This window comes from Panthera uncia (assembly GCF_023721935.1).
Source record: "Panthera uncia isolate 11264 chromosome A1 unlocalized genomic scaffold, Puncia_PCG_1.0 HiC_scaffold_17, whole genome shotgun sequence".
Lineage (NCBI taxonomy): Eukaryota > Metazoa > Chordata > Mammalia > Carnivora > Felidae > Panthera > Panthera uncia.
This window is the reverse complement of record NW_026057577.1, coordinates 28432219-28457765: the sequence shown is the minus strand read 5'-3', so window position 1 is coordinate 28457765 and position 25547 is coordinate 28432219. Positions and strand designations below refer to the sequence as shown.

The window sequence follows — 25547 nt, the reverse complement described above, 5'->3', positions numbered from 1 at the left end:
TTTTTGGGGACAGAGAGAGAGACAGAGCATGAACGGGGGAGGGGCAGAGAGAGAGGGAGACACAGAATTGGAAACAGGCTCCAGGCTCCGAGCCATCAGCCCAGAGCCTGACGCGGGGCTCGAACTCACGGACCGCGAGATCGTGACCTGGCTGAAGTCGGACGCTTAACCGACTGCGCCACCCAGGCGCCCTCTTTATTTTTGTCTTAACATTGCGTTTGATTCATTTAGGTTATTGTATGTAGCATATAGCACCGAGTCTGTGCATTGCATGGTTGGAATTTACCACCACGTGGTTATCCATTCTGCTCTTGAGAGATTTAAGTTGTTTGCAATTTGAGGCTCCTACCAATATTCCTGCTATGAAAGTACATGCCTTTTGGTGCACACATGTTGTATTGTCTTGGGAGTATACTTTTAAGTGGAATTGTGGTATCATAGGGTATTCATAGGTTCAGCTTTAGTAGAGAGTGCCAAATAGTTTTCCCGAGTGGTGGTGAAAGTGAGCATTCCCATTGCAGCAAATGGGGATTCCAGTTCTACATTCTTGCCAAGGCAGGCTGTTTTGAGAGTTAAATTTTAGCCAGTCTGATGGCTGTGCATTGTCTTCATGACCATTTAGCTTTCGCATATGCTGAAACAAATTTTGGCCCTTTGGATAGTTCCTTTTGTGCTAGTGTTTTAGGCAGTTTGAAAAATGTGGATTATCTATCTCTTTTAAATGCCTTACAGTACATATTTATTATGGATATGAATTCTTTTTTTATTGAGATATAATTGGCATTTAATATCATATTAATATCAGGTGTACAACATGATGATTTGATATTTGTATATATTGCAAATGATCACTACAGTAAGTCCAGTTAACATCTGTCACCATATGTAATTATCAAGTTTTTTTTCTTAGGAGAGCTTCTCAAGTCGGCTTTGTTAGCAACTTCCAAATATGCAGTACGGTATTAAAAACTATAGCCACCGTGCGGTGTATTACATCCCCGTGACTTTGGTTTTTTTATCACTGGAAGTCTGTACCTCTTGACAAGCTTCACCCATTTCATCCCCCCCCCCCACCTCTGTCAACCATCGGTCTGTTCTCTGTATTTGTAAACTCGGATTTTTTTTCTTTTTTGCGATTCCACACATAAGTGAGAACATAGAGTTACTTGTCTTTCTCTGTCTTGATTTATTTCGCTTAGTATAATGCCCTCCAGGTCACATCCTTCTTTTTCAGTGATAACACTCTATTTTGTATATGTGTGTATATATAAAATACATGAGGAGATAATGTATAATAGGATACATAACATATCTAATAGGACGTACTATATGTAAGGACATATATATCAGGATATAAAATATGTTAGTATATATAATATATAAGTATCTTTATCAAATTTTCACATTGTCTTTAGCCATGTTTTCATTGATGGATACTCAGGTTATTTTCATTACTTGGCTATTATACATAATGCTGCAGTAACCCTGCAGGTGCACATATATTCTTGAGTTGGTGTTTTTTCTTTAGAAGTAAAAATTGTTGGATCATATGGTAGTTCTATTTAATTTTCTGAGGAACCTCCATAATGTTTCCCATGGTGGCTGCACCAATTTACATTTCAAACCACAGTGCACAAGGAACTCCCCTTTCTCCATGTCCTTACCAGCACTTAACTATTTCTTATATTTTGATAATAGCCTAACACGTGTGAGGCGATAGATACCTCACTGTGGATTGGATTTGCATGTATCTGGTGTGAGTTATATTGAGCACCTTTTCACATACTTGTTGGCTGTCTGTATGTCTTCTTTGGAAGAGTGTGTATTCAGATTCTCTGACCACTTTTTTTTTTAAGTTTTTACTTAAATTCCAGTTATTTAACATACAGTGTAATAATATCAGTTTCAGGGGAACAATTAGTAATTTAACACTTCCATACAATACCCAGTGCTCATCATGACATGAGCACTCCTTATTCCCCATCACCCATTTAGCCCATCCCCCCCCCCCCCCACACACACCATTCCCCCTCTGGTAACCATCAATTTGTTCTCTACAGTTAATAGACTATCTCTTGGTTTGCCTGTCTGTTTTTTTCCCTTTGCTCATTTGTTTAGTTTCTTAAATTCCACAGATGAGTGAAATCATACGGTATCTGTCTTTCTCTGACTTATTTTGCTTAGCATAACATTCTCTAGCTCCCTCCACATCATTGCAAATGGCAAGATTTCATTGTTTTTGATGGTTGAGTAACATTCCACTGTGAACATATACCACATCTTCTTCATCCGTTTGTCACTGGATACTTGGGCTGTTTCCATAATTTGGTTATTGTAGATAATGCTGCTATAAATATCGGAGTGCATGTGTCCCTTTAAATTAGTATTTTTGTGTTTTTTGGATAATAGGGTAGTTCCATTTTTAACTTTTTGAGGAACCCCCAAACTGTTTTCCACAGTGGCTGCACCAGTTTGCATTCCAGTCAACATAGCAAGAGGGTTCCCTTTCTCCACACCCTCACCAACACCTGTTGTTTCTTGTGTTGTTGATTTTAGCTATTCTGACAGGTGCAAGGTTATATGTCATTGTAGTTTTGATTTGCGTTTCCCTGATGATGAGTGATCATGAGCAGCTTTTCATGTGTCTTTTGGCCATCTGGATATTTTATTTGGAAAAATGTCTATTCATGTCTTCTGCCTAGTTTTTAATTGGATTTTTCATTTTGGGGTGTTGAGTTTTGTAAGTTCTTTATATATTTTGGATACTAATCCTTTTTGAGATAGGACGTTTGCAAATATCCCATTCTGTAGATTGTCTTTTAGTTTTGTTGATTGTTCCCTTCCCAGCACAGAAGCTTTTTGTTTTGCTGCAGTCCCAGCAGTTTATTTTTGCTTTTCTTTCCCTTGCCTCAGGAGACATAGCTGGAAAGAAGTTGCTGCAGCTGATGTCAAAGAAGTTACTGCCTCTGTTCTCTTCGAGGCTCTTTATGGTTTCAGGTCTCACAGTTAGGTCTCTGACCACTTTTTAATAAAAAAATTCTTTTTCTTTTGCTATTAAATTGTATGAGTTCTTTATATATTTTGGATATTAACCCCTTATCAGATACAGATTTTCCTTGACTTATGATGGGGTTGTGTCATGATAAAACTATTGTAAGTTGAAAATATCATTAGGTTGAAAGTGCATTTAATACACATAATTACCATACTTCATAGCTTTAGCCCAGCCTACTGTAAACGTGCTCAGAACACTTATTAGCCGACAGTTGGACAAAATCATTTAACCCAAAGCCTATTTTATAATAAAGTGTTGAATATTTCATGTAACTTATTGAATACTGTACTGAAAGTGAAAAACAGAATGGTTCTATGGGTACAGAATGTTTGCGTAAGTCTGTCAATCACTTACCATCATGACTGTGTGACTGACTGGGTGCTGTGGCTACATGTTGATGTCCAACATCACGAGAGAGTATAGTACTGCACATTGCTATCCTGGGGAAAAATATCAAAATTTAAAATTAAAAGTATACTTTCTACTGAATGCATATAGCTTTTGCACCATTGGAAAGCAGAAAAATTCAAAGTCAGGGCCTGTCTGTATATGATTTGCAAATAATTTCTCTGAAGGTGGCCTTTTCATTTTGTTGATGGTTCCTTTGCTCTGCAGAATCTTTTTAGTTTGGTGTAGTCCCATTTTTTATTTTGCTTTCATTGCCTTTGCTTATGATATCATATACTAAACATCATTGCCAAGAGCATTAACAACGAGCTTACCATCTGTTTTCTAGGAGTTTCTTGGTTTCTGGACTTGCATTCTAGTCTTTAATCCATTTTGAGTTAATTTTTGTGTGTTATGTAAAATGGCGGTACAGTTTCATCCTTTTGCACATGGCTATCCTATTTTCCCAACATTGTTTAATTGCAGTGACTGCCCTTTCCCCGTTGTATAGTCTTGGCTCTTATGTCATGAATTCATAATGTATATGTGGGTTTATTTCTGGGCTCTCCATTCTGTTTCACTGGTCTGTGTGTCTTTTTTTGTGTTGATACCATACTGTTTTGATTACACTTGTATCTCATAGCTTTGTAATATAATTTGAAGTCAGGGAGCATGATGACTTCTGTTTTGTTCTCCTTTGTCAAGATGGCTTTGGCTTTTGGAGTCTTTTGTGATTTCATGTAAATCTTAATATTGTTTGTTCTGTTTCCATAAGAAATGCCATTGGAATTTTGATACAGATTGCATTGAATCTGTAGATTGCTTTGGGTAGTATTAACATTTTAACAATATTAATCCTTTCAATCCATGAGCACAGAATATCTTTCCATTTATTTGTGTCTGGTTCAATTTCTTTAATTAATGTACTAGAGTTTTGAGGATATAGTTTTTTGCCTTTTTGGTTAAATTTATTTGTAAATATTTTATTTTTTGATGCAACTGTAAATGGGATTATTTTCTTAATTTCTGTTTATGATAATTGTTATTAGCATATACAGATGCAACAGATTTCTGTATATTAATCTGGTGTCATGAAACTTTATTGAATCCATTTATTCTAAGTTTTTAAATGTATACTTATTTTTGAGAGAGATAGAATGTGAGCAGGGGAGAGGCAAAGAGAGAGACACACACACACAGAATCTCAAGCAGGCTCTGTGCTCTGAGCTGTCAGCACAGAACCTGATGCGGGGCTCGAACTCACGACCCGTGAGATCATGACCTGAGCCGAAGTCAGATGCTTAACTGACTGAGCCACCCAGGTGCCTCTATTCTAACAGGTTTTTGATGGAGTCTTTTGGGTTTTCTATATATAATATCATGCTATTTGCAGACAGAGACAGTTTTACTTCTTTCTGAGTTGGATGCCTTTTCTTTTCCTTGCCTAATTGCTCTGGCTAGGACTTCTAATATAGTATTAGAATAAAATACATATATATATTATATATATATATATATATATATACACACACACATACATACATACTGTGTATATATATACACATATACACTATATGTATAGTATATATATACACATATACATATACACATATATAGTATGTGTGTGTGTATATGTATATATTTATATATATTCTAATATATATTAGAATAAAAGTGGCAACAATGGGTATTGTTATCTTGTTCCTGATCTTAGAGGAAAAGCTTTCAGCTTTTCACTAATGAATATGAAGTTAGCTGTGGGCTTGACATTTATGGCTTTTGATATGTTGAGGTATGTTCCTTCTATACCCAGTTTGTTGAGATTTTTTATCATAAATGGATGTTGAATTTTGTCAAAGGCTTGTTCTGCATTTGTTTAGGTGATCATAGGTTTGTGGGGGTTTTTTTACCCTTCATTTGTTAATGTGGTGTATCACTTTGATGGATTTGTGGGATATTGAACCACCCTTATATCCCCCACAATAAATCCCACTTGATCGTGGTATATGATCCTTTTAACGCATTGTCAAATTCATTTGTTAGTATTTTGTTGAGTGGCTTGCATCTGTGTTCATCAGGGATATTGGCTTGTAATTTACTTTTCTTATGGCATCTTTGTCTGGTTTTGGTATCGGGTAGTGCTGGCCTTATAAAATGAGTTTGGAAATGTCCTCTTATATTTTGGAAGTTTTAGAAGGATTGGTATTCATTCTTCTTTAAATGTTTATTAGAATTAACCATTGAAACCTGGTCCTGGACTTCAGTTGGTTGGTTGTGAGGTTTTCGTTGACTGATGCTGTATACCTTTACTAGTAATCGGACTGTTGAGATTTTTATTTCTTCATGATTCATTGTTGGTAGTCTGTGTGTTTCTAGGAATTGGTCCATTTCTTCTAGGTTGTCCAATTTTTTGGCATATAATTGTTCATAGTCATCTCTTAAAATCCTTTGTATTTATGTGGTATCAGTTGTAACATCTCTTTTATTTCTGATTTATTTATTTGACTCCTCTGGGTTTTTTCTTAGTCTAGCCAAAGGTTTGTCAGTTTTGTTTATCTTTTCAGAGGACTAGCTCTTAGGTTAATTTATCTTTTCTATTTTTGTCTATGTGTTGCTGCGCTGATCTGTATTATTTCCTTCTTTCTACTAATTTGGGGCTTCATTTGTTCCTTTTTCTTTTTTCTGGTTTCCTTTGGTGTAAGATTATATTGTTTGAGCTTTCTCTTGTTTTTTGTTTATTTTTTTTTAACTTTATTGTTTATTTATTTTTGAGACAGAGAGAGACAGAGCATGAGCAGGGAAGGGGCAGAGAGAGAGGGAGACACATAATGTGAAGCAGGCTCTGGGGTCCAAGCTGTCAGCACAGAGCCCGACGCAGGGCTCGAACTCACAAACCGCGAGATCATGACCTGAGCCAAAGTCAGACGCTTTACCGACTGAGCCACCCGGGTGCCCCTCTCTTGTTTGTTTGAAGCAGCCTGTGTTGCTATACACTTTTCCTCTTAGAACTGCTTTTGTTGCATCTCGTAAGTTTTGGCATGTTGTATTTCCGTTTCCCTTTGTCTCAAGGTATCTTTTTATTTCTCTTTTGATTTCTTCTTGACCCGCTGGTTGTTGAGTAGTGTGTAATCTCCACATATTTGAATCTTTCATTTTTTTTTTTATTTGTAATTGACTTCTAGTTTCTTGGCACTGTGATCAGAAAAGATGATTGATACAATTTCAGTCTTCTCAAATCTATTAAGATGTGTTTTGTGTCCTAAAATATGATCTTTACCACAGAATGTTCTATGTGCATTTGAGAGGAATGTGTATTCTGTTACTTTTGGGCGGAATGTTCTGAATATATCTATTAAGTCCACCTGGTCTAATGTGTCATTGATTTTTCTGTCTGGTTGATCTATCTATTGATGAAAATGGAGGTATAATGTCCCCTATTATTATTGTATTGCTTTCTACTTCTGACTTTAGGTTTCTTAGTGTTTGCTTGATATATTTATGTGCTCTTGGATTGGGTGCATAAATGTTTACGGAATTTATGAAATATATACAAATATCTTCTGGTGGGATTGACACATTTATCATGTAATAGCCTTCATTATCTGTTATTGTAGTCTTTTTTTTAAAGAATATTTTACCTGATACATGTACAGGTACCCCAGCCTCCTTTTGGTTTCTAGTTACATGAAAAATATTTTTCCATCATTTCACTTTCAGTCTGTCTTGTCCTTGTGAAGTAAGCCTCTTGGAGGCACCATATGGATGAGTCTTGTGGGTTTTTTTTTTTTTTATGTTTGTTTATTTTTGAGGGAGAGAGAGAGAGTGTGAGCAGGGAAGGGGCAGACAGAGGGAGACACACAGAATCTGAAGCAGGCTCCAGGCTCTGAGCTATCAGCACAGAGCCCGATGTGGGGCTGGAACCCACAAACCGCGAGATCATGACCTATGCTTAAGTAGGACGCTCAACGGACTGAGCAACCCAGGTGCCCTGATCAGTCTTGTGTTTATCCATTTAGCCTCCCTGTCTTTTGGTTGGAAAGTTTAGTTCAAAAGAAATTATTGACAGGTATGTACTTGTTGCCATTATGTTGTTTTCTGGCTATTTTGTAGTTCTTCTGTTCCTTTCTACCTCTCTTGCTCTCTGCCTTTGTGATTTGATGATTGCTTTTAGTGGTATAGATTTATCTTTTGTGCATTTACTGTAGTGTTTTGCTTTGTGTTTATCATGGACACACAGGTTTATAGAACAACCTATAACAGTTTATTTTAAGCTAATAACATAAGTTTGAACACATTCTCAAACTCTACATTTTTACCCTCTCAACATTTTATGTTATGTCACACTTTATGTGTTTTAATCTTGTGCATCCCTTAACTAATTATCGCAGTTATTTTTACTACTCTTGTGTCTTAACATTCATATTAGCTTTCTAAGCAGTTAATTCTCTACCTTTAGTATAGATTTACCTTTACTAGTGAGAGTTCTGCTCTCATTTATTTTCCTATTACTAATAGCACTCCTTTCTTTTCAGCTTAAAGAAGTCCTTTTAAAAACATTTCTTATAAGGCTAGTTTAGTGGTGATGAACTCCTTTAGCTTTTGCTTGTCTGGAGACTTATTTCTCTATTTCAAAGGACACCTTGGCCAGGTAGAGTATTCTTGGTTGGAAGTTGTTTTAATTTTCAGTACTTGGAATATATTGTGCTTCTCCCTTCTGGCCTACAAATTTCTGCTGAAAATCTGATAGTCGGATGGGGGTTCCCTTGTATGAAAACAACAAGTTGTTTTTCTCTTGCCACTTAGAAGATTCTCTCCTTGTCAAAAATCTTTAACTTGTGACATTTTAATTATAATGTGTCTTGGTGTGGGTCTCTTTGGGTTCATAGTTTTTGGAGCTCTGTGGGCTTCCTGTCAGGATTTTCTTCTTTTTTTATGGCTGAATATTTCAGTATATATATACCACAGTTCTTTACCCATTTGTCTCTCTGTGGACACTTAGATTGTGTCTGTGTGTTGCCCGTTATAAATGATGCTGCTGTGATCAGGGGGTATGGTTCTCTCTTTGACACAGGATTTTTGTTTCCTTTGGTTTTATTCCCAGAAGTGGAATTGCTGGATCATATGGTAGTTCTACTTGTAATTTTTTGAGGAAGCTTCCTATCGTTTTCCCCTAGTGGTTGTCCCAGTGTACAGCATGGGCAACAGCCTTCATGGTGGAGGCCCTGAGCAAATGAATCATTGCTGAAAGCCACCAGGATTAATTATCACAGGCTAAGCCTCACAATTTGGCTTCATAGGCAGCTGCTGACTTATACCCGGGTCCCAGAGAAGCCGTCACAGCCCCTTCTAGTAAAACCAGCTCCCTTTCTTGGATACCTGAAATTCTGAAAGTTAAGGCTTTCTCACCTCTAAAAGTCCAAGTATTTGGGGGCATAAGCACTAAATCCTTATCTACTTATCAACTGTACCCCATTCCCAAGTGTTTACTGAGGACCCCCTGCGTGCACTGCGCTCTCTGGGTAGAGCAGTGGTTCTCAAAGGTTTTTGCTTGTCTACATCCTAAAACAATTTTGAAGATCTTTGTATCTCACACATTTAAATTTTGACAGCTAAACTTTTCATAATAAATTTAAATATCTGTGAAGTGTATAATTTTTGGTATGCAAAACACTGTTTCATCACTCATTTACATGTATCCAAAGAAATTGAAATACAACGTTGATTTGGAGTACCATCATTTAAAAACATACAGACAAGCTCTTTTTTAACAGGCAGCAAATTTACATTAATTTTCTCCTTGAACCCGTATTTCCCTTTCACTTGTCCCACAATATTTTATCCTAATGTCAAACATTTTATGCTGCTGGTATTTTCTTGATGTTCAGAACAAAAATAATGTGTATACATTTAAATTTACTTGGAAAAAACTTCTTGTGATCATAAATCCACTAAATACTGTGGATTCTACAGGATTGGATCATTGTCACATTTATTAACACACAGTTGATCACACCAATACTGTGCAAATTTAATAAATATTAAGGAAAATATTCCCTCAACTGTATCTTTTTTTTTTTCCCGTAACCATGTCTTATAATGGGATAGATGGAGATCATTTTTATAATTCACTCAGGTTCCTAGGACAGTTACTTATAAAATGAAACAGGGTTCAGCATCCTATATTTGGATATTTATAGGTGTAAGTACTTGGAATGTCTTACGCACAGAAAGTAGTTGAATGGGAATGGAAAGCATTTCGGGGTACAGCAATATCACTTGATCCTCCAAACTCTTGAGTTATGTGGCAGCAGTCACATAGTAATCTGTCATCAATTTCTTTTAGTATGTTTTACTTCACAATTGTTTTAGACGGACAGAAAAGTTACAGAGAAAGTCCAGAGTGTTCCTGAATGCCCCTCACCAGTTTCCCCATTGTAACATCTTCCATAACCCCGGTACATTTGTCCCAACTAAGAAACTGGCACTGTTAACTCCATCAGTCTGTTCTTTAATGATCTCTCATCTGTTAAGTCATTTTGGTATTTCTCCCGTTTTGTTGAAAGCACAGAATTAGAAACATCTGAGTAGTGAAAGGATTTGTCACCCAGCCTTTCCCTTTCTTGTTTCCTGGAAAGTGTATTAAAAATAGGCTTACTAAGACTTACCACGTAACTGTGGGTTATACCTTTTTCACTGTTGGTCTATCATTTGTCCAGTCTGGCGTACTGGAAGAATTAGGAAAGCCATAATAGTGATCATTTTATCATATCTTTGCTAATACCCTGTTTCTTGATAAAATAATTCTTCTCTTATTTATATCAAAACCTTGGAGCTTCGGATTTAGGTCATTTCGTTTATGGAAAATGTTCGAGGTTGGCCATAGAACTTAAATGTCAAAGCATTCCTTCTTGTTAAAGTGTTGAGTAAAACTAGCCCTTATTTTTTCAATGCAAGCAAAAATGTTAATATGTTAATGAATTTGAATCCCTAAGTTGGCATGTGGACAGGGTCTGTGGTCCAGAGCCTTCCTTCATAAATGCATGGTCATCTGGGATACCTTTCATCCCCTGTTTTCTTGGTTTCCTCACACTGGAGCATCTCTCAAGAGTGATGTCCTTTTTGATCGTACTTGGGAAGGGAAAAGGTGACGTATCTAAACACAAATTGACATTGTTCCCGCTATCCTCAGTATATGATACATGTGAATGCAGAACATCCCCAAATGAGCCAGAATACCCATTTCTCTTATAATCCTCATGCTTAACAGAAATGCATGAAAGACTGGTAAAGTCCTGTATCCCTTTTCCCTCCCTGGGGGTGTGCCAGGCTACTAGTCACTGTGGGAAGCAGGACAAGGGTGGTGGTGCAGGGAGTTCTGACATGAGACCTCTATCACTTGTGCAGATCACTTAGGGTAGATCACTTTCAGGAAAAAGTACATGAGAAAGTTGAGGATCTGGAAATGAATTAAACCTCTCTGGACAACAGACCTTGCAAGGCCCTTAGGAACCCCAGGGTATACATATCTGAGTCGGGTTGGGGCTGGAAGGAGGCCCATGAGATGCTGATATCCATGCCCTCTATGAGGATGGGGAGTCCCCAGGGGCAGCGGGACTCAGCAACAGCCACCATAGGGATCCTTCTCCAAGGCTGGTTTTCATGAAGGACAGTTGGGAGTGTCTTACCTACCGGGCTGGAAGAGGTTGCAGGATTATGGTTCTTGGTCTGATTTTTGCTCTTTGAGAACTAGTGACCAGGAACAGATTGCTTTTTCCCTTCCAACTTGAATAGTGTGCAGACATCGAGAAAGCAAAGACCCTTAAGTAAGAGATACTTAATTGGCCTAAACTTATAAAAATAGTTGTTCTCGATTATCATTCTACAGTAGAGTTTTGCCTTTAAGTAGCTGTGTGTTTACATGACAAAGTGATGCAAATACAGCTAACTGTCCTCTTAGAACTCCCAGACTTCACAGTGAGCCTGCAGCTCCCAAGCTGAGACAGGCCCCAAACTGGTTGTGTTTTAGTTTCCTGTTTTCTGCAGTATTAAGGGGAGGGCCTGTGAGCTTCCTCCCCATTAGAAAAGCCCAGATTCCTTTGGTCTCTGCCTGTATGGGCCTCATAATGACTCTTGTATTTGTGCAAGAAGAAGCAGGGCGAAGTCAGCAAGGCAGCCAGCGCCGACAGCACCACCGAGGGAACGCCGGCCGATGGCTTCACAGTACTCTCCACCAAGAGCCTCTTCCTCGGCCAGAAGGTAGGCAGATGTGCGGCCTCGGTCTGCTCGCGGCCCTGGGACAGACGGGTGGAGGCCACCTCTGTTGCAGGAAGGCCTGGGGATTCCCGGAGGCCACTCCTGGCCGTGTGGGTGTGGAAGGAGGAGTGGGTAGCCTCACGGGGGGCTGCGGCAGGAGCAGTGGGGGAGAGTGGCAGGTGGGAAGAAGAGGTAGTGGTAAAGAAGCGGGAAAGCCGCTCCCGTGGTGGTGGGGGGCTCGGGACAATCCCGGGGTTAGTCTGCAGAAGAAGCTACTAATGTGGGATACACTGGTCATCATGTAGCCCCCGGCCAGCAAAACTGCCCCAAGTCAAAGCTGGGTCTTGGAAAAGGAAAGGTCTAGTAGGCAGCGCACAGGCTTGGGTGGGCACTGAAGTCAGAGCCTCTGCTCCGGGGGCGGGATCGTTTTTAGACATCCTTAGGTAATGGGTGCACTGAGCCACCTCTGGACTCCTCAAGCCAATCTTTTGTTTGTTTTAATCGTGGGCAATGTATTTTCAGCCATCCCAGTGATGCAGCTTTGCCAGGACGCCATGGTTTTGTAAAAGATGATTCACTTTTGTTGAAAATAAAAATGATGCAAAGGCTTTTAAGACCTGAGAGTGAGAGTTAATTAATAATGCTCTATTAACACCAAAAACAAACAAAACAAAACAAAAAACAAAACAAAAAAAACAAACGGGGGGTGGAGAGAGAGGGAATTACGCTTCTCTTAATGTTTCAGTCCTACGTGAGAAACAATTAAAGGCATGAAAGAATTTGACCTTCATGTAAACTGCGTTGTGGCTAACAACTTGGTTCTGAAGCTGCATCATTTTTACAACCTCACTGTCAATTTTCTTTTGCATCTCAGTGACACAGCCCTCCTGCTCCTGCATTGCAAGCGCTCCTTCCCCTCTTCCCCCCTTCCTGTCACTAATTGCACTCAGGCTCTCATGATGCAATTCCTGTGGTGGACCTTGTGTTCCAGCAAATAACCATTGCAGCTGACATTTTATAACCATTATCTGTATTTTGTACGCATTTTTCAAAGGGAAAAATAAGCAGCGCTTGTCATCTTAAGGTCTGGGGCTTTCAGAGTTTTCGTTTAAAAGATTTTTGTTTTTATTTGTTTAAAAGTTTCAACTCAGCAGTGAAGGCAACCACCTGGGTCTACTTTCACACCCTTTAACATGTCCTCTGGGTAATACGTGGAACGTTAACGCGAAGCGCCTTCCCACTTGCTTTGGTTTGAACTCGAGTGTGAACACCCTGCTCTTGAGGGGTAGCTCCAGTGTCTTTAGGTCCCTGTTGCAGACCGTCAGCCAGGCCTGGAAGCCGATTCCGCAGGTAGAACAGTTCAGGCCCTCCTGCTGTCCCCCACTGTCTCTCACGCTTTCTCCCATCCCACCCTTGGGTGCCCTGCCCCTGGCCTCTCCCTTCCCTGTGGTGGTCTTGCTGTCTCCTGCTGACTACCCCACAGCCAGCCTCACACCCCCTTACTGGACGAACTCCAGTACCCTCAGAATAGCCGCACTCAGCCACACAGGTGTCCATGTACAAATGGATGCCCTTCTAGATCTCGGGGTCAGGGTCTTGTCTGGGTTCTGCTGCATGTGAGCCCTCGAAGGGAGCTGGCAAAGGCCGCAGACACCTTGCTAGTTCCTCTGCAGCCACGCAGTGCCTTCTTCCCCACCATGTGGGGTCTCAGGACCAGGTGCCACAGGCCTAACAGTACAAGAGAGTACAAATCAGCAAACACTGTACCCCATTCAGGATTGGGAAGAGGGGAGACCAAAAAGCTATAGGGAAGTACTGACACTCCATAATAACCTACAGATGTGTCATCTAATGTTGTTTAAGAAACAGAGGAAAATGGGAGAAGTAGACTTGGCAAAGAAACTAATATGCCTGTCTGAGGTCTTGACTTCTGTTTGGTTGAGCTGAACCCCGTGTAAAGCGGTCAGCTGTCAGAGAGGCGGCTGCATGCAGACCCAGACAGACCACCCACCTTCTTTCCCACATCCCACAGTTAAGTGTCAGTGGGGAGAACAAACACCAAGCTACCGCGAGGCTGCCCTCCGCGTCAAATGTGCTTCCAGGTTAATGACCCAAAACTCACACATCCAGGGCGAGGTACCCCCAAATCCAGCACCACACATGCCCTTTAGCAGGGTAAACTCGATCTCCCCAACTGTGGCATCACAGAATAAGGGAACACCTCAAGTCAGCCTGGGTGCCAGCATCGGAAACTAGTGTGCCAGCAACCCTTTCTGGAACGCTGGGCCCTGAGGTGTGAGGTAGAGCACGTATTTATGGTCGGGAGCGTTATTTTGCAAGCAGTACTTTCTGGTCCTTTATTGGCTATTACTGTGGGGTGAAAGTCATGGCTTAATAATGCAAAAGGGGCAAGAGTCCTAAAACTGATGAGAATTTTCACACAAAGCGCATTTTAAAATGTTACTACCGACCTTAGTTCGTTTTTGTTTTTTTATTCAAGCTAATTAACATAGAGTATAGTCCTGGCTCCTGGAGTAGAACCCAGTGATTCATCTCTTCCATACGACACCCAGTGCTCATCCTGAAATGTCCCCTCCTTCATGCCCATCACCCATTTAGCCCATTCCCCCACCCACCCCTTCCCTTCCAACAGCCCTCAGTTCTCTGTATTCAAGAGTCTACGGACGTTAGTTGTGAGTTGGATTTTAGGCAGTGTCCTAAGAAGGGTACCTGAAGATGAAGACCGTATCGTACCCTTTGTCCCACGAGTCCTGTTTTCCCATCTTTGACCATGAAAGCCATGCTTGAATGCTGCAAGCAGGAGAAGGTAGAGAAAGGTAATACTGCGCCCTGCACAGCCCTGCAAGGCCTGGTTGCTAAGCTACTCACAGAAGCTGGCCCAGGGCTCAGGAGCCTGGGGTCTAATTATCATTGACGATGGTGTATTTCAGGTTCTCAAGTCTCAGGAGTGATCGTCCTCATTACTCTGCTTTTATCCAGCGTTCACTGTTGAATTGTTTTCAAAAAGAAGACAGTGCTGTGAATCTGAATCTACCGAATGTTTTTGCTTTGTGCTTCAACAGAGATTCACAGCTTCTTTCCAGAGATTGAAAAACCTGATGGGTTTTTTTTATTTCCAAAAAATTCTTCCAATGTGTATTTCTATAAATCTGTGTCAGTGGTAGTAACTGATTGGGTCTTCCTTGGTCAGCAGTAGGGAAGGCAGCGTAAAGAGAGTGTGAGTGTGGGGCGCCTGGGTGGCGCAGTCGGTTAAGCGTCCGACTTCAGCCAGGTCACGATCTCGCGGTCCGTGAGTTCGAGCCCCGCGTCAGGCTCTGGGCTGATGGCTCGGAGCCTGGAGCCTGTTTCCGATTCTGTGTCTCCCTCTCTCTCTGCCCCTCCCCCATTCATGCTCTGTCTCTCTCTCTGTCCCAAAAATAAAAAAAAAAAAAAAAAAAAACGTTGAAAAAAAAAAAGAGAGTGTGAGTGAGTCTCCAAGCCTCCCAACTGTCAGGATCGGAGCCGCAGCCCCGTAGGCCACTAAAGGCATGGGGCAGGGTACTTTGGGTTTTCTGCCTCACAGAGACACCCGGTTCCCAGAGGCTGGAATACTATAAGGAGAGGGGGCAGTTGAGACAGCAGTGAGGAGAAAAGGGCTGATGCTGTCTTTCTACCCCTACAGCTGACAATGGGCCTCTCTCACAGGCCATGAAGGGTGCTGGCTCCGGGCTTCTAGGCCTCCAGTGGTGCTCACATGTGTCCTTTGTGTGGCAGGTCTAGCCTGAAACCTGCCAGATGATACCACCAGACCTGAGATCTTCAGGAGAATTAAAGCTGGAGATCTGGGGATGTGTGCAGGCAGGGCATCAGAGCACCGTTAAAGAAAACCCCTTGATCCCAGAGGCAGGGCAGGATGGGGCCACAGAGAAGACACAGTTCTCCATGAGGGGCTTAGAAACAGTGCCCTCTCCCCTGGCCTTGGTTGAAGTGGACTTTGGTGACAGGAAGAGAGTTGCATTGTATATGGCCAGCACAAGGAAATAAGACTGGTCAGTCTTTTCCCTTCCTTGTCCATTGTGAAGGCATTGTCAAAGAGATGTCAAAATTTAATAATTCCAGGCTAGATTAAACATGTCCTTCAGATACTGTTTATCAATTACTTTTGTTTCCTAAAATGGAATTTTTGATAAGTAAAAAAAAAAAAAAAAAAAAAAAAAATAGGATTCCTGTAGCCAAATAGGTCATGTCAAGGCACAGTCCACATATCTGTCTAGTAGTTCCAAGCCACTGGCTCCTTCCCTATCATTGGCAGGCCTCCTTCTGACCTGCCCTAAGTGGTGGGGGCCACAGCCTGCCTTCCAGAAAGGCCAGGTTGGCCCTGAGCCACTTGAGGTCCATTGCAGACCAAGGGCCCGGTTTCTGAGCTCTGGCATTTCCATTAGCCCTGCTTTAAGAGAAGAGAGATGTGCATTTCACCTCAGAGTTGTCGGGATGTTTGACATTCAATTCCAGCTCTGTTTGTGTGCCTGTAGCAGCCTGAGCACTGTCTTGGGCCTCTTGTAGCACTCAGGGTTAAGAGACAACCCAGTCTCTGCCTTCTGGGAGCTTCTCCTAATGAGTTCACTTGTGAGTAGAGAACAAGGACTAATGTGGACATAACCACTGGAGGGAATATGGGGGTACTACAGACCGAGAGACCGGATGTGGTAAACCCAGCTAAGATTAGGGTAGTCAGGGCCCAGAGATGGAAGGGTCTCACGGGACACTTAGCTAGGTCCCCTTCTTCCACCTCCACAGCCAAGTAGGACCCCCTTCTGCTCTCTAACTGGCAGTGCCCTTTCGTCACTCTCTACGGTGGCCAGCAATCTTCAGATGTTTTAAACTCCCCGTGCTGTCATTCAGAACTTATTTTTCCTTTTTTCTTGTTTTTTTAAGACTTTTATTTATTTATTTTTTTAATGTTTATTTTTGAGAGAGAGAGAAAGCATGAGCAGGGAAGGGGCAGAGAAAGAAGGAGACACAGAATCTGAAGCAGGCTATAGACTCTGTGGTGTCAGCACAGAGCTCAACATGGAGCTCAAACTCATGAACTGCAAGATCATGACCTGAGCCAAAGTCTGAGGCTCTGACAGAGCCACCCAGGTGCCCCCAAAACTTATTTTCCCATCATTCCCAATGATAAGACAAAGAAGTAGAGACCTTATTCAAATTTCGAAATCCTTAGTCCCGCCTCCCAGAGAATCAAACTAAATATGAGAATTTTCACAGTTACCCAGAAATCTTATTTCCCAGCCCACAGGTCCCCCTGCTCTGCCCTGTACTTCATAGAGCCATGTGGCTCCTGGGGGAAGGGGGTTGGGACTTGGCAGGACTGGCCATCTTTCCCGGCCCCACCAGGCCTATTTGTATGTACCCACTGGACAACAGGATCCTTGCAAGACATTTGCACACGTGGCCTGTTTGTATCCCATGCTCATGGGCTTTCTCCTCCTGTTCAGGGGAGCTTTGGCCTTTGTTCTTGATCATTTCACTGTTGGCTTCTGTCTACTGGCCTGCCCGCCCAAGCCAATCTGGTTACCCAGGTGTCTTTCCAAAGTGCCTCTAGCCATGTGGCCTCTCCCCTCGCACCCATGTCTCTCCCAGACACACACAAGGCTCCCCCCACCCCAAACACATGCTATATAGTCCAGAGGTGGTTTTTTAAAGTACCTCTATATATTTAATAGCAGAATGGTTCTGCGGCTCAGCCCCTCACCCTGAAGATTTGTACTAAGCCTGGTACACCGCGGAATATAGTCGGAAAAGCAAGACTCAGATGTAAGGGAGAGTGAGAGTACTTGGTTGGCTGGGAATTCTCTGTTGCAGGGGCCGCGGCTCGGTGCGGTGCTTCAGAAAGCAGGCTGCCTCTGTCAGAAAGGAAGGTGCAGAGAGTGAATAGGGAGTTCTCCAAGGAATTTGCACTGTCTGCGACCATTCCCTCGCTTCAGCACTGCCATGAAGCCCCCGGAACCCACCCCCCACACACAGTTTGTCCAGAGAGCCCATCCCACAGGCAAAAGGGGGCTTCTCCCCAGGCAGAGTCAGAGACCATGTTCTGGGGTCTTCTCTGCTAGCCAAATCAAAGCCCATGGAAAACAGCTGATTTTCCAATGAGGCATCTCCAAGTATAAGTTCAGAAGCATCTACACCATTGGAAAAAAAATAGCGTGAATTTTAGGGATCTGAACATGTCTTTTTTTAAAACAACAAGAAAGGAAACTCCTAGGTATCCTAAAAGTGTACTTATCTATACCACACCAAGTAGTGTTGCTTTCCCGGTTTTCTCCTTTCCCTTCTTCCCTCAATAACCTGCTACTACTTTACAGCATAGGGTCTTGGGATGTTTGTTTTAGGAGGAAGAGCAGGGAAGATTCACTTAATTTGAGTTGCTATAAACACTGTTTGCTTGAAGTGAGATGCAATACTTATATGATAATCAAACCCTTCACCTTGTCCTGAATCCCGACTCCTCACTTGCCTTCCTCGAGCCCCCCTAGTCTTGCCCATGCACACCCCTTCTCCCTCAGCACAGCATTTAGCACCCTCGCCCCGGTACTGGTCTCTTGTATGCCTCTGTTCTGCAGTGCTGAGTGCTCTGCTGTGTGAGGTCACCCCCCCACCCCCCACCCCCCACCCCCCTGTGGGCTTCTTCCAGGTTCGGGGATGTTGGTGGCCCCTGAACCACCTGCAGTGCTGGAAACCATATCCCAGGAAGTCCTGGTGCAGAAAACTTGTTCCTCTTCCACCTTCCAGCCCTAACTAGAAGTGGGACCCTGCTGAGCCTTTCCCCAGTCCTATGACCAGATTTCTTTCCAGAAGTGCTTTCTCACAAAGAATGACTTAGTTTCAGCGGGTCTTTTTTGAGAATCTCCTGTCTACTTCTGGGAATCAGAAATGCGGGTTTATATTTCTGGTGCTTATAGGGTGTCAGGTTTTTTGTTTGGTTTTGTTTTCAACAAAACACTTGGCCTCAGAAATTCAGTGCATTGGAGCTTAGTTGCCAAGAGCCTCCCTGCCAAGTGGCTGCACACGGCCCTGTCTTCCAAGTGCGTGCCTGGACAAAGGCTCCTGTCCTGCTGGGCCCTGCGGCTGCGGGCAGCTCTTCCAGCATGGATCACAGTGGGTCCCAGGCACCAGCTCCTCTGAGGGCGCCTTAGGCATTGCTCTTGGCTGCAGCTGTTAGGAATTCATGTCACTGAAGGATAAGCGTCTTAGTGAGCTAGCACTTTGCTGCAGACACTTGGACCTAAGAACAGGAGGGGAAAGGGTAGGACCCAGGACAGTAGTCCTGGGCCAGCTAATTCCACTTGTCCTTCTGACAGGCATATCTAGAACTCAGGGCTTCTCTCATCCTGATGCTTGCTATAGCAATGGAATACCTGTGGGAAGGGAGGACATTCATTGGCTCTTCAAAGAGAGCCAGTTGGTTTCCATGCTCATGAAACTCGAGGAAAATCCTCAACCCAGTGGGCCTCCACAAGGTGAAACATTTTAAGAGACACATGGTCTTGCCAGAGAACTGCTGGTTCTCTTCCTAGCTTTCACCAGAACTTCAGGATTAGAGGTTTCTAAGCAACAGACCATCTTGCTCCTTGCTACCTCCGAGCAGAGCAGGGGAGCCAGCCAGCCAGTAGTCAGGGTGATGGGGACAACTTTAAAGACCCATGGCCAGTTAGAGGAGAATGGCAGAGCTACTAGGGCTTTCCCACACCAGCTGGGACTTCTGTACCATCCCAGGGCTCAAAGAAGAGGTCACATACACCGTTCCCACCTCGGCAATGAGTACCCCGATGCTGGGTCCTGATAGCTGCTGTACTTTTTTCCTTCAAAGGGAAGTGGATCCATCAGTCCACATGGCTTATGCCTCCCTTTGGCCCCAAGCATCACCCAGCAGGTTCTGGAGCCTCAGCCTAGCTTGCTTCCTTTCAGCATCCCGAGCAGCCCTGGAGCCTTGTTTGAACTGGATTCATTTTAGCCAGCGACTCCCTGTCCCGCCTCCCCACCCCACCCCGTGCGCCCAGTGCCCCTGGAGTGTGCACTGCCCTTCATCTGTATCCCAAGGCTCACTTCTCTGTGACTTCCCGGCTGTCCTGTTATTTCCCACCTCATGCTTTTCTTTTCAGCTGAACCTTATTCACAGTGAAATCAGTAATTTAGCCGGCTTTGAGGTGGAGGCCATAATCAATCCTACCAATGCTGACATTGACCTTAAAGATGACCTAGGTAATTGGGGATGGGGTTTGGCACCGCCAGCTGTCAGATGAAAAGTTATGGAACCCAGAATTTAGGCTCTTCATCGTCTCAAACTTCAGATGGTCAAGCCAAATTTCCAAATCCCAGTTGAACATTTGAAGGAAATCCTCAATGTTTACTCCAAGCCATTTCAAATGGAAATGATCCGATAATGTTTCATTGAGTGCAATTGGCTATTTTCCCCTTGATTGTAAATGTATTGCTATCTAAATTCTCTTCCATAATGATCATACTGACTGCTGGTTACTTGGGAGGGATTTTTTAAAAATGTGTTTGTTTTTTTTTAGAACTGAAAAATCTCAGGTTACTACAAAATGATAGTTTCTCCATTTAAGCCCTAATTAGAAACGACAAAGCTTAAAAGCACTTGAAAAGGGAGAAAATTAAACTGCATCAGTATATCATTAAGTTGTCTTTAATTCACCAGTAAATTGGTTTCCCCTAAATTTACCACTTACTGTCACTTCCTCAATTTTTTCTACAACTGAAAACAGTATATGACTGCATGCCAGCTTCATGAATTATTTGATTAGGGGATGGTATTAAACAGAAGGGCAACATCTCTTTCTGGGTGAGCTCCTACAGAGGACAACTCTGCCTCAGAGCCACGGTGTCTCCCTGGTTGGGGGCAAGCTGAGAGGGATCCCTCAGTATCCCATTCTGTGGCTTGATCTTTGCCCAGAGAACTGTCAGCGCAGGGGCTCAATGAAGGCTCCTGACCTCTCAGCCTTGAGCCTTGACAGGGGCAGCAGACTAGCAGAGGCCCACCAAGGTAGCTTCAGGCCTGATGCCGACCCAGGTTTGTTTTATAAACCTTTACCCCCGACCTTTGGCTACCTTTGTAAGGTGGCAGATTCGTTTACTGGCACAGATGCTCATTCCAGAGCCCAGGCCCGACCCCACACCAATTGGGTGTAACAGTGGGCCGGAAACATAGGAAATGGGACTCAAGAATGCCCTGCCCGGCCTTGTTTTCCAACCACATACTCTCTTCATATGGATATTTTCTTAAAAAAAAAAAAAAAAAAAAAAAAAAAGCCACAGGCTAGAAAAAGCAGGGATCCTATCTATCCAAAGTGTGTTTTATGTGTAAAATACATGAAAATAAAGAGTGACTAGAGTAAATGGTAGACCTGGAAAAACATTTGTACACATTGAGTGGGAAAAAATAAAGGCAGTTCTCTATGCACACATACTGTTTTCTTGGTTTTCAAGAGCTGTCCCTTGAAGGCAGACCAAACGTTGAATGTCGTAAGACCAAAACTCCAGCTCTGAACGTTGACGGCTGCCAACAAAATGGAGAAACTCGTTGTTGTGGTTGGCCTGATAGTCCACATTTTTTTTAAAACAGATGCCATGTTTTAGTAGCCTTCTCAGTGGGGTGCCAGTTTTATAGGCTTTTGCGAAGTGAAACGGGGCATTCGTTGTTTTGTTATTTCTTTTAATCTTTGGAAATGATCTCATGTGTGTGTTTCTCTTTTTTTGGACATGTCATTCAAATGTTTAATTTAAACATGTCACATTTGATATTCCTCCTCCTCCTCCTCCTCCTCCTCCTCTTCCTCCTCCTCCTCCTCACCCCCATCCACATGTGCGCACACTTCGTGGACTGATTGCCCCTTGGGCTCACATGTTGGAATCGACCAGGTAGGCCAGCCCCGCCATTGGGGCATTAGTAAATGTGCCTGTGCGTGGGTCTCGGTCCAACACAGTTGATATACATTTGTTTACCTGTTATAGTTGCAAGTTGTACAGGCTGACATTGCCTCGATCGACAGTGATGCTGTCGTTCACCCGACAAACACTGACTTCTACACCGGTGGTGAAGTAGGTAATGCCTAGCCGGGTGCTGCCGAGTGTGTGTGTGCATGGTCAGTCGGCCGCCGCAGACAGCTTGATCCTTTGACAGCTATGCAGGGCTGCATTCATTTCACACTTCCAGCTGTCCCCGGCCTCCCCAAGGTCGACCTTGCTAAGGTCTCCAGTCCCCGGGCTGCAGACACGAGAGGTACAGCTAGTTGGCAGCCAGGGTGCATCATGCAGCTCACAGATGGGCGCGCTTCTGGTTTGGAAACTGGTTCGGCAGCATCATTTCTGCATTTGCTTCACGAGGCACAGCTTTGTCGGAGACTGGGTTCACCCGTGATTTCAGCTGCGAAGGGGATGCAGCCAGGTCGGCTGAGTGGCCTCCAAGACCACTGATGTGACCGCTGTGGACCAGACACATAGCAATACCTAGGCACAGGTGTCAGCACCGCTCCCCCCACTTTGGCATCGGAAGCACGCTTTCCTGAAGATGGCCTCAAGGCCTCAGGTGCACTCGGGCATTTTGAGAACACTCTCCCACACTGAGGTTCTCAGACCTTTATTGCATGAAAGTTACCTCATTCTGGTGTGGGGTGCCTAGACCACTTGAGAAACTCTGCTAGACCCAGAAAGCTCCTTCCTGTTCCCTGGCAGCTGACACCCATAGTCATTTGGCTTCTGGCACTCAACATCTGAGGGTGGGGTGAGGGAGAGAGAGGGAAGGCTGGGTGCCGAGCCCTGGGGCCGCTGGCCTGCTGCATGAAAGTCAGGTAGTGCCCTGCTCTAAGAGTATGCTGTGCTGCTTACGTGATGAGGGGGCATCCGGATGGATGGCAAAAAGGCACCGCTTTGGAGCTAGGTAGAAGGAGCACAAATCCCAACCTTGCTATCTGTAGGTCATTAGAGCTGGGCCAGTTACTTAACTCCCCAGTGCCTCGGTTTCTCTGTCCTATCGCAAGAGTGATAATAGTGAGAGTTAGGATAACTTAAGCAAAGCACCTTGTTTTGTCTGCCTCCTGATTGGTGCTTACCGTATAGCCTTACTCTCACGTGTATCTAATGATTTTTACCATCGATGTGCTAGTCCTGAGAGTGGTGCCCTAGGTGTAGATTTGACCACCACTTTCTAAAGTGGTGCCCTTGCTACGGGCAGAAGTGAAGTCATGTTGAAGGCTGAGGCTATGGGGATTTTCATGAGCGTCCCAGACAGTGGAAGTCCAACAGCTTAGCAATCCGAGGCTGTCCAGCTCTGTTTAGTGTCATGAGCAAAGCCCGCTGTTCACAGCCCACCCTAGCCACTGGGATTTGGGCTGATTGCTCTCCTGGGCATTTTGGATCTCGGACGTGGATGGAAAAGACACACTGGACGGGAAGTTGGGATTCGCCAAGTCGTCCAGGCCAAAATGAAATCAGGCTGTAGGCAATTAAAATAAACTCCACTTTCACAAGATTTTGGAGGAGTTTAAGAGCTCCTAAGTCAGACAGCTTAAGAGAAAGATATTCTTTCTCTTGACCAAATGAAAACTTGATGGGAGGGAAATAAACAGAACAGCTAAGGGCTTATCTTTCCACCAGGAGTGACTGAGGCCTGGGTTCATCCTGCCATCCAGGACTTTGGGTAAAATGGAAATTAGCACCCTTCCGGCGCAAAGGGGTCTCCCCCAGGCCCAAGGAGAAGAGAAAGCTGACTTTCTTTGCTGTGGCTGTGGAAGGGGTGCGTTCAGCAGGATTAGTTGTGCTGGGACATAGAGCTGGAGGCTTTGAGATGGAGTTAGGAACCAGCCAGGTGATAGCAGGGAAAGAACCTAGTCCTTCCTAAACCGTGATCAGAACTGGTGCTAATCCTTTCCCCTGTGATGTGCTTGCCCTCCCCCCACTGAGGTGCACAGGGGAGGCATGCTGAGCCTCAGTGACTTCTAAGTAGCCTGGGTCCATGAGCTTGCCCGAGGTCACGCGGCCCATCACTCACGGACACTGTCACAGCTGGAAAAGAACCTCCACAGGTCCGGATGGCTTCACTGGCCGGCAGGAACCCTAAATGACTGTGCCAGAACCCAGGTCTTCCAAAGCCCACCTCAGTGCCTTTTCTCAGTGAACCAGTCCAGACTAGTACTGAACCCACCTATCTTTTACAATGCCAAAACAATGAAAAACCAGATTCATGCATGGCCTCAATTGGTTCCAGCTCCCACTTTGATGTGTGAGAGGGGAAAAGAGGAAGCTAGGACACGATCACTCTATTTCTCCCATTGGGTGTGAATTCCTGAGACCCAAGACTGCTGGAAGAAGGAATGCCAGTGCAGGAATGCTTAGCCCCGTGATTAACTCTTACCCATCACAGTTCTTTCTAACAGTGAAATAGACCACAGGCTTAGCCTGACATATGCCCAAGCCTAAATTTTCGCTTAGGCTGTTTTGAACACCAATACTTATGCCTGCTTTCTAAGCATGAAATAATGTTCTTGTTCTCATGGGAGTAACACGTGTTTATGCTTGGGGGCAAAGAAGCCAATTGCTTTATGATTAACCCTGAAGTGAAGCCTAAAAAACAAGAGTCTTACATTACTAGTGTTGACAATACAGTCGAAATGGGCCTGTTTCTTGTTACAAAGTACACGTGTGTCTACATGAACATGTGCGTACATATGTGTGTGTAGGAGTCCAGTCCTGACCGGGTGATTGCCTGCAACCTAGGGTTCAATTTTTAAGTTTGGGAAATGCATTGAGTGTATTTTAACTTGCAAATTTCACTTCTAATTAAAGCGAGATTTAATTATAAGTAAAAAAATTTTAAAGTAAACACTCTTCCTAAGATCAAACACCTTTAATTACAAATAAGCCCATTTTCTTAATCGTTTTTGCTTTAGAGAGGAGCTGGTGGTATTCCTCCAGTGCTGATCTTATTTTGCCTCCCAAATTTCTCAGTTCTCCCCAAAGAGCATATAGGGGTAGAGGATGCACACCTAAAATAGTTGCACGTAGAGCGTATTTGTTTCCCTCCTGCAAACTTGAGAATGGGTCAGGAGGGAAGGCCCGACCAGGTGTTGCGGGCAGCAGTGTTTGGGACCCAGCAGATTCAGAATTCAGAGGCGTTTTTCTCGGCTGCATGATATTTTGAGTAAACCCATAATTGGGCCTCACTCCTCTGGGTTGTATCCTCAGAGTCTCCCCTTCCTGCCAGGTGGAGGTGGCTGTGAGGTCTGACCCTGCTCCCTCATGCCTATCCGGCCACCGTTTGTGACGCTGGTCTTTGTCAGAAATAGACAGCGGCTGTCACAGCAGTTAGAAGTCTCTGGAGTGGATGTGTTTTCCCTCCTGACACCTCTGCTATTTTAAGTGTGTGTGACTGCTTTCCAAGACAGGCGGAGGCGTGAGGACAGTCTGGGCTAATAAGGGATGCTGGATCCTACCCTAAGCATCCCGTGCTAATTGCTCTTTAAAAGCAGGGCCTGCTCTTCGCCATCCTAGAGCTCCCTGGGGGTGCCGGCCTGCCGGTCACGTTCATGCACACAACCCCAGACTTCCTGCAGTGGGCTGGCGTGCGGGCCAGTGCCTGCCATCAGCCCCGGTGCCGTCTCTTTTGTGACAGTGCCCAGACGATGTGCTCTTCCCTCCAGATACTTCTTGGGGTTAGTTCACTCCTGCAGAGCAAGCACGCCAGTGAGGCAGGTTTTTCTAAGAGAGAAAGACCTAGTCCCGACAGGGTGAATCCAAAGAGAATTTGGGCTGGTGCACTCTGATGCGCCCTGACTGA

The 25547-nt window shown here is 43.9% G+C and overlaps 1 protein-coding gene across 4 annotated transcripts in view; it reads left to right on the top strand.

Annotated features, from left to right (window-relative positions):
* LOC125935504 (core histone macro-H2A.1) overlaps positions 1-25547 on the top strand; it is an 89490-nt gene that overhangs the window by 51950 nt on the left and 11993 nt on the right. Inside the window, exons 5-6 of one of the 4 annotated variants that reach the window (XM_049649209.1) lie at positions 11591-11698; positions 21728-21818. In XM_049649209.1, coding sequence (XP_049505166.1) covers positions 11591-11698; positions 21728-21818 — 199 coding nt within the window. Of the gene's footprint in view, positions 1-11587; positions 11699-19857; positions 19958-21727; positions 21819-25547 lie in introns of all 4 variants that reach the window. The other 3 variants (XM_049649207.1, XM_049649208.1, XM_049649206.1) reach the window with 3 other exon arrangements.